Source organism: Aptenodytes patagonicus, unplaced genomic scaffold (genome assembly GCF_965638725.1).
Source record: "Aptenodytes patagonicus unplaced genomic scaffold, bAptPat1.pri.cur scaffold_506, whole genome shotgun sequence".
In the NCBI taxonomy this organism is placed as follows: Eukaryota; Metazoa; Chordata; class Aves; order Sphenisciformes; family Spheniscidae; genus Aptenodytes; species Aptenodytes patagonicus.
In genome coordinates, this window is record NW_027472406.1 from 439 (window position 1) to 15588 (window position 15150).

Below are 15150 nucleotides of genomic sequence, written 5' to 3' on the forward strand. Positions count from 1 at the left end.
AGCCGTCCTGACACCCCGGCCCCAGAAAGGCCTCAGGCGCCCCCTCTGTGTGTGTGTGTGTGTCCCCGGGGGGGCCCCCAGGCGTCCGGGCCGCCTCCTCTCCCCAAGCGGGATCTGGGGGCCGCCACAAGCCACCGCGGGCCACCGCCGCCCTGCCCAGGGCCGCCCCCGCCGCCCCGGGGCCGCCGGCCCCCCCCCCGCTCACCTCCCCCAAGGACCCTGGCGTCCTGACCCCTGGCCCGCCCCCAACGCGCACTGCGCAGGCGCGCAGGGCAACGGCGCAGGCGCAGAGCGGCGCCGGGAGTCACGGGCCGGGGAGGGGGCGGGCCGCCGCGGCGGGGGCGGGGCCTCGAAGGGGGGAGGGCGGGGCAGGAGGCGCCAGGTTCGCTTCCCATTGGCCGGAGGCCGCCGGGGAAGGGAGGGTGGGGGGGAAGATGGGGGGAGCTTCGCGGATCGGGCGGGGCGGCGGCGGCGGGGCGGCGCGGCGATTGGCCGGGCGTCAGGCGGCGGGGCGGGTCCAAAGCGTAGGCGGAAGCGGAAGCGGGTGTTGATCGCGGCGGCGCGGCGGAGGTGGCGGGCGGCGCGGCGCGGCGCTCGGTCTCGGCGCGGAGCAGCGGGTAGGCGGCGCCTGGGCGGGTAACGGGGGGCGTGGAGGGTCTCCCGGCCCGGCCCGGCCCGACCCGGCCCCGCGCAGCAGCGCGGATCGCGGGCGCGAGAAGGTCTCGAAGCTGGAGCGTCCGTGGTAGCGGCCCGAGGCCGCTCTGCCCTGCGGAGCACCGTGCTTCAGAGCCCGGCTCCGGGCGCGGAACCGGGGAACCGGCGCTGGGCACAGGCCCGGGGGAATTCAGGACGGGAACCGGGACTCCCAAGGCCGGGAACAGCCGGCCCCGGGGCAGGGGCTCAACCCCGGGGGGCTCAACGTTGGCACCAAGCTCTGACCCCCGGCAGGCGGGAGGGTCAGCACCGGGGCACCGGTACCAGGCACGGCCCTGGGGGTCCTGGGGCAGGGGTTCAGGGACCAGCGCTGGGAGCTCAGCCGCGGGGCAGCAGGGACCTGCTGCGGGCGGGGCGGTGGGTGATGGCAGAGCTGGAAGGGCTCTGGGCAGGGTTCCCGCGGGAGCGGGCAGGACCCCGGCCTTGCCAGGCGCTGGGTGCAGCGGGCCGGGGGGGGGGGGTGTCCCACCGCACCCTGTTCCTGGGGATGGACGTACCGGTGCCGCCGAAGGGCAGCGAGGTGAGTGTCACGTGCATGATGGTGTCGTTGGCGCAGAAGCTGCCGCTGCTCGTCTGCTCCGGCACCCGGTTCACCGCCTGGGGGGTGAGGGCAGGGGGGTGTTGAGCACCCACCCGGCACCCCTTGTCTGCCTCCTCCCTGCTGCCTGGGGTACACCAGGACACGCGTGGCTGGGGACACGGGGGCTCTCTCCTCCCGTGACCAGGGACAAGGCCAAAGGAGCGGCCCCGACTGGGGAGGGCGCCTGTGGCTATCCAGACCCATGCAGCAGGATGCGACCTAGGCTGAGGGGGATGCTGGTCCCAGCCCGGCGCTGCACCTTCTTGCAGGAGGAGAAGATGTAGAGGGCCAGCGGCCGCGCCTGGGTGTTGATGAAGGTGACGTCGTCGTCCCCGCTGGCCACCGTGAGGATGGGCAGGATGGGCCCGAAGAACTCCTCCTGCATGAGGGGCTCATCCTGCTGCACGTCCACCAGCGCCGTGGGGGCTGCGGGGGAGAGCCGAGCCTGGACTGGCTGGGTGTCACGGGCCGCATCCAGCGGGACCCCCACCCTGCGCTTCTGCCCTCCCGCTGGCAGTACACCCTGCGCCCTCACCGATGTAGCGCGCCTCTGCGTCCGTCTGTCCTCCGATGGCCGCGTGCCCGCTGCACAGCAGCGCCTGCGCCCGCTGGAACTGCTTGTCCCCCACGACGCAAGCGAAGTCAGGGGGCTCCCAAGGGTTGGGGCCATAATACTCAGCGATGGCCTCGCGCAGGGCGGGCAGCAGCTTATACAGCATATCTGTGCTGTGCGGCACGTAGTTGGGTGCCGCACAGGTCTGCCCCGCGTTGAAGAAGCAGCCCCGGGCCACCTGCCGGGCCACGTTCTGCACGTCGCAGGTGTCGGACACGTAGCAGGGGTTCTTGCCCCCCAGCTCCAGCGTCACGGGCGTCAGGTGCTTGGCAGCGGCTGCCATCACGATCCTCCCCACGGAGGGGCTGCCTGAGGGCAGGGGGAGCAGCGGGAGCCCAGCGTGGTCAAGACCTCCCAGCGGATCCACACCAGGCTTGCTGGGGCAGCCCCGTGCCTGTCTCCCTGTGTTGAACAGAGGGATGGGACTGGAGTGTCCCTGTGGGATGTACCGGTGAAGAAGATGTAGTTGAACTTGTTCTCCGGCAGTCTGGTGGTCTCCTCCGCGCCAGCGGTCACCACGGCAAAGCAGTCCTGCTTTGACAGGGAGGGAGGTGGGAAGTGTGGCACCAGAGCCGGGCAGGAGCGGAGAGAGCGCATGGGGGGACGTGGCTCGGCCGAGTAGGTTTGGGACACAGCGGGGCAGGTGTCCCTGGAGAGGGAGGTGGCAGCAGCAGAGGGCTCTCCTACCTTGTCCAGGTACCTGGGCAGCGTCTCGGCCACTAACCTCTCCAGGTTCCTGCTGATTTTGGAGGGTTTCATGACAACGCAGTTACCTGCAGGACAGGAGCTCCCTTCTGGTAAGGACCTTGCTCTTGGGGAGCAGAAGACCTGCCCCCACTGCAGCCCCACCACCACCACCCCATTCCCACCCCAGGGAGGACACAGGACACCCCCAGTGAGGTTCTGGTACCCCCTGGCATGGCAAAGACACAGCCGAGCCTCACCAGCAGCAATGGCCCCGATGAGGGGCACCAGGAGGAGGTTAATGTGGTAGTTCCAGGGCCTGATGATGAGCACCACTCCGTACTAGTCCTTGTGGATGAAGGCCGAGTCCAGCTGCATTGCCTGCGGAGGGAAGGACGGCGTGAGGGACACCTGCCTCCCATCCCGCACGTCCTCGGCCAGCCGCTGCCCCGTACCCAGTTCTTCTCCACGTCCTCGTCCTTCATCCAGGTGCCCAGGTTGTTGAACGTGTGGTTGAGCTCGTTCCTGCAAACGGAGATCTCGGAGAGCTCCACTTCAAAGGGCGGCTGGGGACGCACAGGAGGTCATCATGGCCACCGCTGTGGGCGCAGCCCCATGGCCACCCCACAATGGTTGTCCTCACAGAGGTCCGCACCAAGTCTCCTGGCAGCCATAGCAGGATGTGACCCTCTCTGCTGGGGCAGACACCCCCAGGGACACCCTGTGGCCTTGCAGTGGCAAGGGTGGGTGGCACAGCCACCCCTCCGGTGTGCCACCCGCGTCACGGCACGCTGCCTGGCCCCATGCCGCTCCATGCCAGCAGGTTCCCGGGACACAGTAGAAGATCGCGGTTGAAGACATGGATTTGGTATCTCAAGAGCTTCAGCGACACCAGACACGGCACGATGCAGACACAGCTCCGGAGGTGGAGATGGGAACAAGGGCTCCCAATTGCTCTCCGTAAAAGCTTCCCTAGAGCTAATTCATCCCGTTGCTGTGCAGCCAGAGCAAGTTGCTGTGTGGTTCCCCACCCCCAGGGGCATCCCCAAAGGCTAAGCTGAAGATAACGGCAAAAACAAAGGCCTCCGCTCCCCTGGTGCAGTGGGCTGACCCCGGCCAGCGACCAAGCACGCACCCGGCCGTTTGCCACTACGCTGCAGCAGGATGGGGAGAGACTCGGAAGAACAAAAGCAAGAGAACTCGGGTCGAGATACAGACAGGTTTATAAATGAAGGAAAGAGGGGGGTGGGTGGGGAAAGTCAAGTGATGGAAGGGGAAGCACTCCCCACCAGCCGCCCTGGCCATGGTGGTCTCGCCTTGCCCATGTCCGAGGCGGTGGCCTCCAGGATGTCCTGCTTCTCATCCAGGACACGTCCCAGGGCCTCCAGCTGGGCCACGCGGTACTCCATGGGCCGCGTCCTTCCCCGAGAGCCAGGCTGCCCGCAGGCGGCTCACCAGCCCCGCGTGGGGACTCATCCTGAGAGGAGGCTCTGAGCACCGCCCTGCTGATAAGGAAATACCGCTTGCCTTGGTTCAGACGAGGGCGTCCAGACCTGGCCATGGGGTAAAATCCCAGAGCGTGGGCTGGGTGACGCAGCTGACTGGCCAGTGGACAAAGCCACCCCATTCCCTTCTGCCCCTGCGGCAAGTGGGGTTGGCCCAGGACGGGGGGGGACCCCCTTCCCCAGCACAGCCAGCCCCCAAAGCTGGGGGATGGAGCAGCCCGGCACGTCCCTCTGCTCCCCAGGGACCATGCACAGTGCTAGGTGGGACATGTCCAGCGGGATTTTGTTCTTGAGAAGCGGTGGGCTGGGGTTGACTTGGTTTCTCAGTTTTCAAAGCATGGGGTGGGGGTAGCGGGGCCAGAAGAGAGGGGGAGCAGCTGGGATGGAGGAACGGAGCCCAGAAACCTCCCAGGATGGAGCCGAAGCAACCGGGACAGAGCAGAGAGGGCTCCGGAGGACAGCGCGCCCCAAAATGCTGCAGGAGAAGGCCTCTCGTCCCTGCTGGCACCTTACCTGTCCCTCTCCTCCGGGCTCAGCTGCCCGTGCTCGCTCCGAGGTGTCCGATTCCTCGGGAGATTGCCAGCCCGTGCGAGATAAGGGAGGGCGAATTGCGGGGCGTGGGGCGGAGGAAACTGGGATCATCCCAGCTCGAGGATTTGGGAGGAAAGCGTTGCCGTGGACCTTCTTGGGGGAGAGTCCCCAAGGCGGGGGGGGGGTGGGCACGGGCAGCAGGAGGTGAGCACCGGCCCCTCCGCTGCCGTGGGGCCGGCGGCGATGGAGCTGGAGGCTGCTGGCACCGGGTGCGGCTGGAACCCACGGAGCCGGCAGGGGGCCGTGGGACCTGCGTGCGAGGGAGATGTGGGGCACGGGAGACTGTGTGGGGCACAGGGGTTCCCCGTGGGGCCCTTCCGCTGGCAGGCTCCGTCCTCCCGCTGGCCCCACCCCTCCCCGGTTCTCGCCCTCCCATTGGCCAGCGGCTCCATCCCGTGCCCTGATTGGTGGGTTGCCGTGGAGGCAGCGGGTGAGCGGGCAGGGGCAGGCAGGAGGCCGAAGGGAAGCACACGGGAGGTCACCGGTTGTAGGGAAACGCCTTTCATCGCAGGTGGCCACCGGGACCGCCGCGACCGGTGGCGGGGGACCCTCAGAGCAGGGTGCAGGCGCCCTTGCGCTTCACCTCGGAGGCGGCCCGGACGATCCCCAGCTTCTGCTGGCTGTAGGGCGGGTAGCGCAGGGTGTTGAGGGCCTCCCGGCCCATGCTGCGGCGCAGGCAGCTGCGGTGGTGGGTGAAGGTGTCGAAGGTGAACCTGCCGTGGTACATCCCCAGGCCGCTGTTCCCTGCAACGCACAGAACAGGTGCCCGGTTGGTGGCTGGATCTGGCCGTTGCTCACCCACCGTTTGGGCCAGGGAGCCCCAAATTAAGCTCCCAGCTCCCCTCTCGAGGGCAGCACGGAGGAGGCGCTGGCAATGGAGGCCGCTTGTGTCTGTGGATGGCACCACGTCTTCATCCGGCTGCTTTCTAACACCAGGCTCGGCGGGGAGGGCTGGCCGTGGCCGAGCTTCCCCGGAAAGTGATCTAAAGAAGACCATGGAAGTAGCCTACCTGGACACCCAGATGGTGCTTGAGGGATGTTTGGAGGAGGAAGGCTGGGCTGGGAGGAGGAAAGTTCCCCAACAACCCTCTCGTCGGTCTGGATTTCACCATTTCAGGTAACGCGTTTAGCCCCGGTGCAAAGCTCGCCACGTTAAGCCAGGCTCAGAAAAATGTTGATAGAATAAGAGTTTCGCAAAACGTCGTCTTCCCAACAGGAGGGACTGCGCCTTGGAGGATTTCCTGAGCCGAGGAAACCGGGCGAAGGCTGGCGCCTTTCACGTCATCCTGCTGTTTTGGGGAGAGGATCCAAAGGGCCCCCGCTTCGCTGGCAGATGGGAGAAGTGGAGTAGGGGGACCAGGAAAGGCGGCACATTCAGCGTGGCATGGCAGAGAGCAGGCAGCGAGAGCGCCGGTCGCTGCCCTCCCGTCCTCACCCTCCAGGGAGGAAGCGGCGTTTTATACCAGCCTGAAACGGGTACGTCTTGTTTACCGGACGGCCTTGAGGATGCTGGGAGATGTGTCCCCATCTCCACGGATGCTTAAGCGCCTAAAACACTCGGTAAAGAAAACTAGTCTTGTTTCTGTATCTTCAACTCATCTTTTGCAGGTGCTTCCTCCATCCCCTCTCAAGTTTCTGTTCTCTTTTTGCTCTAATTCTGGAAACTTTATTGATTAAAAAAAAAAAAACCAAACACCACCTTTTTGATCACAGAACCTCGTCTGGTGCCAGAGTGACTGGGAAGGGCATCACTGACGACGTGGTGTTGGAGTGGGCAGCAGCGACAAGATGCTCCCGCCAGACGAGCTTCCCTACCGCAGGGATATCCTCCAAAACACGTCCCCTCCATGCTGGCTCCAGCCCCGCTGCCGGCGAGACTCCAGGATTGGAGAGGGGTGATTGTCAAGGTGGCTTTGGTGAGGATGTGACCCGTCTCCAAGGACTAGTGACAAGGCTGTTGGGAGGTGAAAGCTGGCTGCCTGGGAGCAAGCACGGGAAAGCCAGGCTGGCAGAAAATAAGGAAATCCAGCTGTGTGCTGATAACTGGCGCGATAAAATTATGTCAGTCAGTTTGAGCCGGTCAGTCTTCCTGATAAAATGCAAATCCTGGTCAAGCTGATGAGGCCTGTTTGGTATCTCGCGCGTCAGCAGCCCCAGCACGAAGGAAGGTCAGCGGGTGGCTCTCAGCCAGCTGAGCGGCTGAGCCTCGGGTGGAGAATAGGAGCTGTCTTTCCATGGTAGTGAAGATCATCTGATCAGAAGTGGGTATCGCCACCACCTAGACTCCTTCCTCCCAGAGGGAAGAGAGAAGCACTTCTGGACATGGGTTTTTTTCAGCCTAAGTAGACATCCAGAACGGGCCAGAAGAAGAACAGCCCCAAAGTGCCGTTTCTATCCGTGAGCTGTGAAATGCCATGTCACAGGGGTATCGTAGCGACTAAAAGTTTCCCTGGATTCAAGGAGAGGGTGGGTGAGTACGTGGAGTACTTTACCGAACGCGTGGGGCCCTTCTGGCTTAGCAAATCGTTTGAGCTGGAAACAGATGGAAGCTGGAAGACTTTCAGGAAGAAATATCGTGCACGCTTGCCCTGGCCTTAACTTACGCATCTGCATAAGGTTGTGGTGGAAGAACGCAGAACTAGACATAGCTTTGTTCTGAAGCCTTTAAAAGAATGAAAGGATTGTTTTCCAGCTAATGCTCTGGATAGAAATCACCCCATGGAAGCTCAAAATCATGTACATCAACTGAAACATGAGAGCTATGCAACTTACGGCTGATACTCATTTCCTTGCTTCGCACTGCAGGGAATCCTTGCATGAGGGAAGGGGTTGAGTCCCCATCCCTGGAGGTATTTAAAAGACGAGTAGATGAGGCACTTAGGGACATGGTTTAGTGGGTGGTGGTGTTGGGTCGATGGTTGGACTCGATGATCTTAGAGGTCTTTTCCAACCTCAATGATTCTATGATTCTATGATTGCTTGAATTCGTCAAGTGTTAGCCTAAAACCGCTGCCTGGCGGCCGGTGTAGATGCGGAGAAGACTGCGATGCTGTGGGAAGCGGAGCGACAGCCTTCTTGGCTGCCTTTCTCCAGCAGGAAGCTTCAGCAAAAGGTTCAGAATCAAATGTAGACCTTTTCGGAGTCTGCCAATTTCCAAAAGCTTTGTGTGAAGCAACAGGGAGGAGCATTAGAAATTGCACACATATATAAATTTGCCTTAAAAAATATCACCCTTGGGTGATTTGTCGGTTCTGAGATTGGGATGATGGCAAATGCTTGTAAAGCTTTTAACCCTCATAGCGTCTCCGCTAGGCTGTGATCCGGCCCCCCTGCTGTTTACTCCTCAATGGTTTTATGCAATACAGGTCTTCAGGAGTTTGTATAAAGGAACGTGTGTACATTTGGGAATTCATTGGAAATTGCGCTGTCTTCAGACCCGGAGTCCAAAATGGAGATCCCTGAAAAACTGAAATTCTGAGTTCCTGAAAACTGTGGATAAGTGGCAATTTCCAAGTTTTCTCCTGCAGAGGAAAGGGGTAGCAGAGCAGCGGGACGGGTGCGACAGGCTGGCTGCCGGTGCCATACAGAGGCACTGCATGTGGAAAGGAAGGTCTAGAGGTGTTTCTCTGGTGGCCACATTCAAAATTCCCTACCTTTTAAACAAGACATTTCCACGTACGCAGGGAACGCCGTGCTTGGGACACCAAGCACGGAGAGAAGGAACCTCAGGGTGCTCCACGCATGTTCAGCAGAAACGGGGCTGCAAAGCCCACGAGCTCAGCCCTGGTGCAGTGAAGCAAAGGGCTTCTGCTGGGGCCCTATCTGGTGCAGAAGGATTTCCCTACAGACCATTGAGCCCCCTGGGCCTGGGGCCCAGGCCTGGGTGCCCCATCTCCCCCGAGACCCTCCCTCCCCACGGCCGGCACGGCTCAGGCACGCGGGTGGGATCACGCTTGGCTCACGTCGGCCAGGGGCAGGGGCGGGCAGGTTGGGGGATTTGGACCTACCGATCCCACCAAAGGGCAGCGAGGTCAACGTCACGTGCATCAGGGTGTCGTTGCCGCAGAAGCCACCGCTGCTCGTCCGCTCCAGGACCTGGTTCACCACCTGGGAGGGAAGCAGAGAAGGTGGACGTGGGTCTGTTCCCACACCCCCAGCTGCAATCCTTCCCCCACAACCCAGGGCTGTCTGTTCTAAAGAAGATCTTTGGAGCATGAACACGGCTGAGTACACCTGCCAAGGAGCATGGGGCAAGCGTAGCCCTGGCTTCGCGCAGCCTGTACGCTATACCTTGTCATCGGAGGAGAAGGCATACACAACCAGCGGCCGCTCGTGGCTGTTGATAAAGTCAATGGCTTCATCCACGTTCGCCACAATGACAATGGGCAAGATGGGGCCGAAGATCTCCTCCTGCATGATAGGATCAGAGGGCTGCAAGTCCACCAGCACCGTGGGAGCTGCAGAGAAAGAAACCCGAAGGCATCAGCCGTGCACGGAGGTTGAAGGTGACACCTCGGTCCTCTCCCCAAGACCCATACCTCCTCTAAGATAGGACGCCTTGCCAAGCTCCCCGATTGCCATGCAAACCTTCCTTAAATGTCACTTCCATCTAGAACCTCCCCTCCAGCTGTGAGACCCTCTTCAAAATCCAAGTCCACTCCATGCAAGGATGAAGACTTATGTGAAGTTCAAGCCCTCACCGATGTAGCGCTCCTCCTCGTCCGTCTGTCCTCCGATGACCACACGCCCGCTGCGCAGCAGCGTCTGCACCCGCTGGAAGTGCTTGTCCCCCACGATGCGGCCGAAGTCGGGGGACTCCTGAGGGTTGGGGCCATAAAAATCAGTGATCGCCTTATGCAGAGCGGGCAGCAGCTTCTCCTGCATCTCCACGCTGCACAGCACGTAGTCGGGCGCAATGCAGGTCTGCCCCGCGTTGAAGAAGCGGCCCCAGGCCACCCGCCGGGCCACGTTCTGCACGTCGCAGGTGTCAGACACGTAGCAGGGGTTCTTGCCCCCCAGCTCCAGCGTCACAGGCGTCAGGTGCTTGGCAGCGGCTGCCATCACAATCTTCCCCACGGAGGTGCTGCCTGAGGGCCAGGAGAAGATGCATCGCGGTGAGGATCCCACCATGCTACAGCCCAACCCATGGCTTTAGCCTTATGAGGAGCCGGGGCCAGGAAGACATGTCAAGTCCCACTCCTGTCCTGCATCCACCTTGGTGTGCAGCACGCAGCTGAGCCCTCGCCTCCAGCACCCTCTCCAGCTCAACCATGGCATCCCCCAATTCAGCTATTGCAAAACCCAGTTATGGCTATTAGATCCTCAGACACGGTGGTGGCAGATCCTCCACTGGATCCTGACACCAGATCCCCTACACAAGCCCTGCCTTCTCAGAGGGCAGGGAAGGGGTCCTGTTTGCAGGCAGGCTGCCCAGCATCTCACGTTGACGGCCAGGGGAAGCCGCAGCGGGGTGTCCGGTGGGAACCCCTCTTCCTCATTGCACAAAAACCAGGCAGGGCTCTGCCCCGGCCCGCGGGACGTACCGGTGTAGAAGATGTAGTCGAACTTGTTCTCCAGCAGCCTGGTGGTCTCCTGCACGCTGGCGGTCACCACGGCAAAGCAGTCCTGCAACATAAGAGGAAGGGTCCACCTCTGTCAGCGTCCGCCCGGGCCGCTCTGTCCCTGTCCCCACCAACAGCATCCCGGGCTGCTGGGCACGTGGACGCTGGCTGAGCGTGGAGGAAGGAGGTACGGCAGCACCTGAAACCAGGGATGGTGCGGCGCCCGTGTGTGCAAGGCAGGGTTGGGAACACCGTGGCCCTGCGGCAGGGACAGGGACGAGGACAGGGAGAGCTTCTTACATTGTCCAGGTAGCTGGGCAGCACTTCAGCCACGAGTCTCTCGGTGTTCTTGGCCACCTCCGAGGGTTTGACGATGACACAGTTACCTGGGGGGAGATCGACAGGACATCAGAGCAGCGACATGGTGACAGCCAGCCCCTCTGACACCCCAGCCGGGGGACAAGGTGCCCTCGCCGGTGCCTGGCACTGCCTGGATCCTCCGGGCCAGGGGACGAGTTTGGCTCACCGGCAGCGATGGCCCCGATGAGGGCCACCAGGAGGATGTGGATGGGGTAGTTCCAGGGCGTGATGATGAGCACCACCCCGTACGGGTCCTTGTGGATGAAAGCGGAGTCCAGCCGGGTCACCTGCGGGACACCCACCGCGTCAGGAGTGCTTCGTTGCACCAATGTCTCCATGCCCACATCCCACCCATCTCTGCCCGGCAGGTGGGTCCTTCCCCCCATCCTCTCCCTCACCTTCCCCCTTACCAGATTCCTGTCCACGTGCTCGTCCTTCACCCAGTCGGACAGGTTGTTCAGCGTCTCGTGAAGCTCGTTCTTGCAGAGGAGGATCTCGGAGAGTTCGGCTTCGAAGGGCGGCTGGGGACCCAGAGCACCCCACGTGTCAGTTCTGCGTGTGCTTCAGCAGCTCTTAGCCCTAGCCTGCATATTTTTTTACCCAGGATTTGGGGACCCGAGCCCTTCGTGTCCCGTGGTGGATCAGCACTTTGCTCTTGCCCCCAAGCTGCACCACGGGGAGAGGGTGAGCCCCACCACGTCTGCGGCGTTGGGGTTTGGTGAGCTCCGAAATCCTGTTGCGATATCACCGGGCCAGTCCTGTTGGCAGCGACCTGCCTGCGGCCGGGCTTTCCCTGCTGCGAGCTCAGCTGAGATTTGGGAAAATTAAATATTTGGGGAGGAGAGGGGGTCTGTGAAGGCAGTGGTGGTGTTTTAGGGAAGAAAGGGCCGGTCTGGCTATTGAGACCTGTTTGGTCTGGAGACAAGAGCATCCCGAGTCACAACTCCTTTTTCTATCACATTTTCACACCGGCACAATCGAAACAAGTGAGTTGATGGACTCCAGCAGGACGGGCTATTTTTTCAGGACCTGCCAGAGTTTAGCTCAGGTAAGAGTCTGCAAGGATTTAGCCCAATAAATAAAAGCTCAGAAGAGATCTGGGCGCAAATCCCCCCGGCACGCCCCTTCACCTGGCTTTGACTTTCCCACCGTGGACATGTCACCGGCATGGGTGGTGCTGACGTCCGGCTCTGCCAGCAGCTCCTCACCTTCCATCGAGGGGGGACCCCTCGATGTTCGTCCTACAGCTGGGTTTCTTCTCACCCAGGAGTACGGTGGAAGGTGAGGTGGATGGGGACTGGCGGGCAAGTGGCAGGTTCGAAGGATAAAACCAACCAGTTCTGGGGCGTATCCACCACCCAGGTGCCAAGATTTGGGAGGAAATACGGGAGAAAAGGGAATATCCAGATTTTGGAGCCTGTTTGTGCGGGGTTTTTTGGCAGAGTGAGCCGAGAAAGCGGGGAGGGGATCCACCACCGAGCCTAGGAAGGAGGGAGAGCAGGAAGCAAAGGCTTCCAGAGGTTGTCCTCAGCAGGGCGGGAGGAGGGACGGTCATGCGGAGAGGGAATCCGAAGGGCGGAGGAGTTTGGGAGCAGTGCAGGCGTGTGGCTCGGCACGACGCGGGGAGGAGAAGCAAGCTCAAGGAAGAAGCTGGGCTGCCCCTCCAGGGAGAGGGAAAGCAGGCAGCACGAGCAGACCGACGTGTCGGATGTCTCTTCCGAGCAAAAGGGAACCTCGGGCAAATGAGGAAGCACGACCGGCGCTAGCGATAGCTATCAGCCCGCTGCGGTGGGCGTTGGGGCGAGCGGGGTGTCTCGGCTGGGCTGGAGCGGCGGGGCTCGTGCCGGGGGGGGTGCAGCCCAAGCAGGAGCAGAGCCCAGCGCGGGGCTTTCCGAGATGAGGCCAGAAAAGACCGAGCCTGGTACCTCGCTGTAGGGTAGAAAAGAGAAGCAGCAGAGACCCAGCGACCAGGGAGGGTATTGCAGGAGGTGTCCAACGCGGCCCCGAGAAGAGACTGGACGAACCGCAGGCAGAAGGATGCCCCGGCTCCCTCGCGTGACAGCACAAATCGCTCTCCTGGTAAGGGAGCAGCAGTAGGCGTCCAGGTATCTCGTTTTTCCTTTCACGGGAGTTGTGGCCCCAGCTCGCGTCGCCGGGTGGCCGGTGCTGCCCGCGGTGCCACGGCGGCAAGTAAAGGAGCACGCGCACGGCTCTGACTGCGGACAGGAGGCAGCGCTGCTGGCTTCCAAAACTATTTGGAAGTATCGCGTGTTTGCCCTGTTTCTGAGCACCCTTCAGTGAGCCTGGGCTGGACAGACCTTTGATCTTGCTCGATGCACCGTCCTTGTGTCCACGTGTGAGCTGCGGGGGGGGGGGGGGGGTGTGCTAAGCTGTAGCTATGGCCGGTGGCTTGGGGATAACCCTCAGCAAGGTGCTGCCGACCCGGGCTTGGTGTGGGCAGATGCAGAGGAAACCATGTGATTAAAAAAAAAATAAATAAAAAAAAATCATGACTGTACTGCTGTGCAATAGTTAATAGTTGTACTAACCAGGATGTTAAATCCCAAATTTTAACCCCCAATGGCATTGTGCCGTCTTGGGCTCATCGGCAGAGGTTTCCCATCTCGGATTTATCCCTTGGGTGGGAGCGGTTGTCGGCCGCCACCGTTTCTCTTCTCTCACGCTGAAGGTTGGATGGGCAAGACCTTCACACGAGCACCGACCGCCAGCCGCAGCCCCGGCCACCAGCTGCTGGGCACCACGCGAGCTGCGAGCACCGCACCGCTCGGACCTGACCGGAGACGCTCGCCACCGGGCAGGGAAGGGAAGGTGGTCCCGTTTCCCTCCGCCAAGGGAACGTCTGCCCGGGACCGAGTCAGCGCCGGCGGCACCGCGCGCGGCCAGCGCTTCCCAAACCCCCCGTTGGAGGCTTCCCGATGCAGGTGGGTGTCGGGCCCCCGCCCAGATGAGGAAAGGAGAAGCGCAAAGGGTGCAGAAGCAAATGGGAAGCGGGGTGAAATGCAGCGCACCTTTCCCTAACGGGATCAAGCGTTACTCCGGGTCTCCTCTCAGCACAAGAGCTGGCTGCTTAAAAACAGGAAAAAAATGATGCGGATCCCATCGATCCGGACCGCGGTAAGGATGGGGGGGGGTGTCCAAAGGGAAGTTGTGAACTAGGATGGAGAACAACGGATGATGAGCCCTGTTGTGGTGCGTGAGGCTCTGGCTGTGGGCAAACGAGCTGCACCAAAGGGGGAACTATCGGGCTGGGGGGAGGGGGGGGGGCTGGAGCTCTCTGAGGACTTAGGGAGACGCAGGGGATGGGTCCGCTCTGCCTCTGCCCTTGGTGACCCTGACATAGGTGGGAGGGAGGGAGCAAAGAGGCAGGGGACGACGCAAAGCCGGGGGGGCCCAGGCTCTGAGAGCTGCAGCCTGGGTGAGCACCGAGAGAGGGGAGGGGACGACGTTTGGCGGAAAGCCCAAGGCAGGGAGTACATGGAGGGGGTGACGGGACTCGGGGATGGACCTGCCCAGGAAAGAGGTAAACTGAGGCTGATGCGTTTGGGGGTGGCCAATTGCATCTGGACGCTCCCCACAGCCCCGTTCTGTCCACGCTGGGGGCAGGGACAAGCTCTGGAGGAGGTGGGCTGGGATGTGCCCCAGCTCAGTCTCCCCTTCGCTGCCTCCGCCCGCGTCCACTGGCTCCAAGCCCAGCGCAGCCCAGCCCGGGGAGGGAGCACCCAACGGGTGGGGAAGTTCCGTCGGGGCATCGCATCAACCCTCTGCGTGACGGCAGGAGCCGGCAGGGCTGTGGGCAGCCCCTCGGCTCCCCCAGCCACTGGGCCCCCCAGTTCCTCGGCCCCCCTCTCACCTTGCCCATGTCCGAGGCGGTGGCCTCCAGGATGTCCCGCTTCTTCTCGTCCAAGAAGCGACCCAGGGCCTCCAGCTGGGCCACGCGGTACTCTATGGGCCGCGTCTTCCCCGAGAGCCAGGCTGCCCGCAGGCTGCTCACCAGCCCCGCGTAGGGGTTAGCGCTGCGGGGACGGGGATGTCAGAGGGATCCCAGCCCCTCGCGCTCCCAGTGACAAGGGAGAGGAGCTCCACGACACCCCAGCCCAGCATCACATCAAAGCCCCGGGGAGAGGGCAGAGCATCCGCACCCCTCCCGTCTCCCCTCTGTCCCGGCCACACGCTCTCACCTCGTGGCATCGCCGTCCACGCTCCCCTTCCCGCCACCACCATCGTCCTCGGCAGCTTTCCCGGCCCCACTGCCCGGGGGCTGCTGCCCGGGGGGCTCGAGGGGCTGCCGCATGCCAGGCTGCGGGAAGACGCTACCGGTCTCCATGGTCCCAAGGGAGCGGCACGGGGCGGGTTACGCCGGGGCTGCCCGCGGGCTGGGCAGGCTGCCGGCAGCCTCGCGCCGGTTGGGCTGCAAACCACAGGTTTCCCCGCCCCGGCTAACGGGGCGGGGGGGGGGGGCCTTACCCGGAGGAATTGGCCGCAGGGAACCCAGCCAGCACCCTGGCACCGCAGCCGGGACCC

At 62.6% G+C, this 15150-nt stretch overlaps 2 protein-coding genes and 1 long non-coding RNA gene across 4 annotated transcripts; 1 reads left to right on the forward strand and 2 right to left on the reverse strand.

The window, feature by feature from the left end:
- Positions 1–576: 576 nt before the first annotated feature.
- On the forward strand, positions 577–8387 carry LOC143173943 (uncharacterized). The gene is made up of 3 exons (XR_012997851.1): positions 577–617; positions 5624–5804; positions 5904–8387. It is a non-coding gene; the product is annotated as an uncharacterized LOC143173943 (long non-coding RNA).
- LOC143173938 (aldehyde dehydrogenase family 3 member B1-like) lies at positions 1033–2190 on the reverse strand. The gene is made up of 3 exons (XM_076364053.1): positions 1830–2190; positions 1554–1720; positions 1033–1311 (listed from the first exon to the last, which is right to left on the reverse strand). Exons 1-3 carry the CDS (start codon positions 2188–2190, stop codon positions 1033–1035), a joined length of 807 nt encoding a protein of 268 aa, XP_076220168.1.
- LOC143173941 (aldehyde dehydrogenase family 3 member B1-like) lies at positions 5178–15034 on the reverse strand. Of its 2 annotated transcripts, none has more exons than XM_076364056.1 (10): positions 14808–15034; positions 14480–14642; positions 11019–11129; positions 10775–10895; positions 10549–10634; positions 10231–10312; positions 9388–9774; positions 8978–9144; positions 8695–8794; positions 5178–5431 (listed from the first exon to the last, which is right to left on the reverse strand). In XM_076364056.1, the coding sequence occupies exons 1-10, from the start codon at positions 14951–14953 to the stop codon at positions 5238–5240; spliced, it is 1557 nt and encodes a 518-aa protein (XP_076220171.1). In that variant the 5' UTR covers positions 14954–15034; the 3' UTR covers positions 5178–5237. The 2 variants fall into 2 exon arrangements, with proteins under 2 accessions (XP_076220171.1, XP_076220172.1); XM_076364057.1 differs by having other exon boundaries at positions 9388–9770; positions 10227–10312.
- Between the last annotated feature and the right edge of the window lie 116 nt (positions 15035–15150).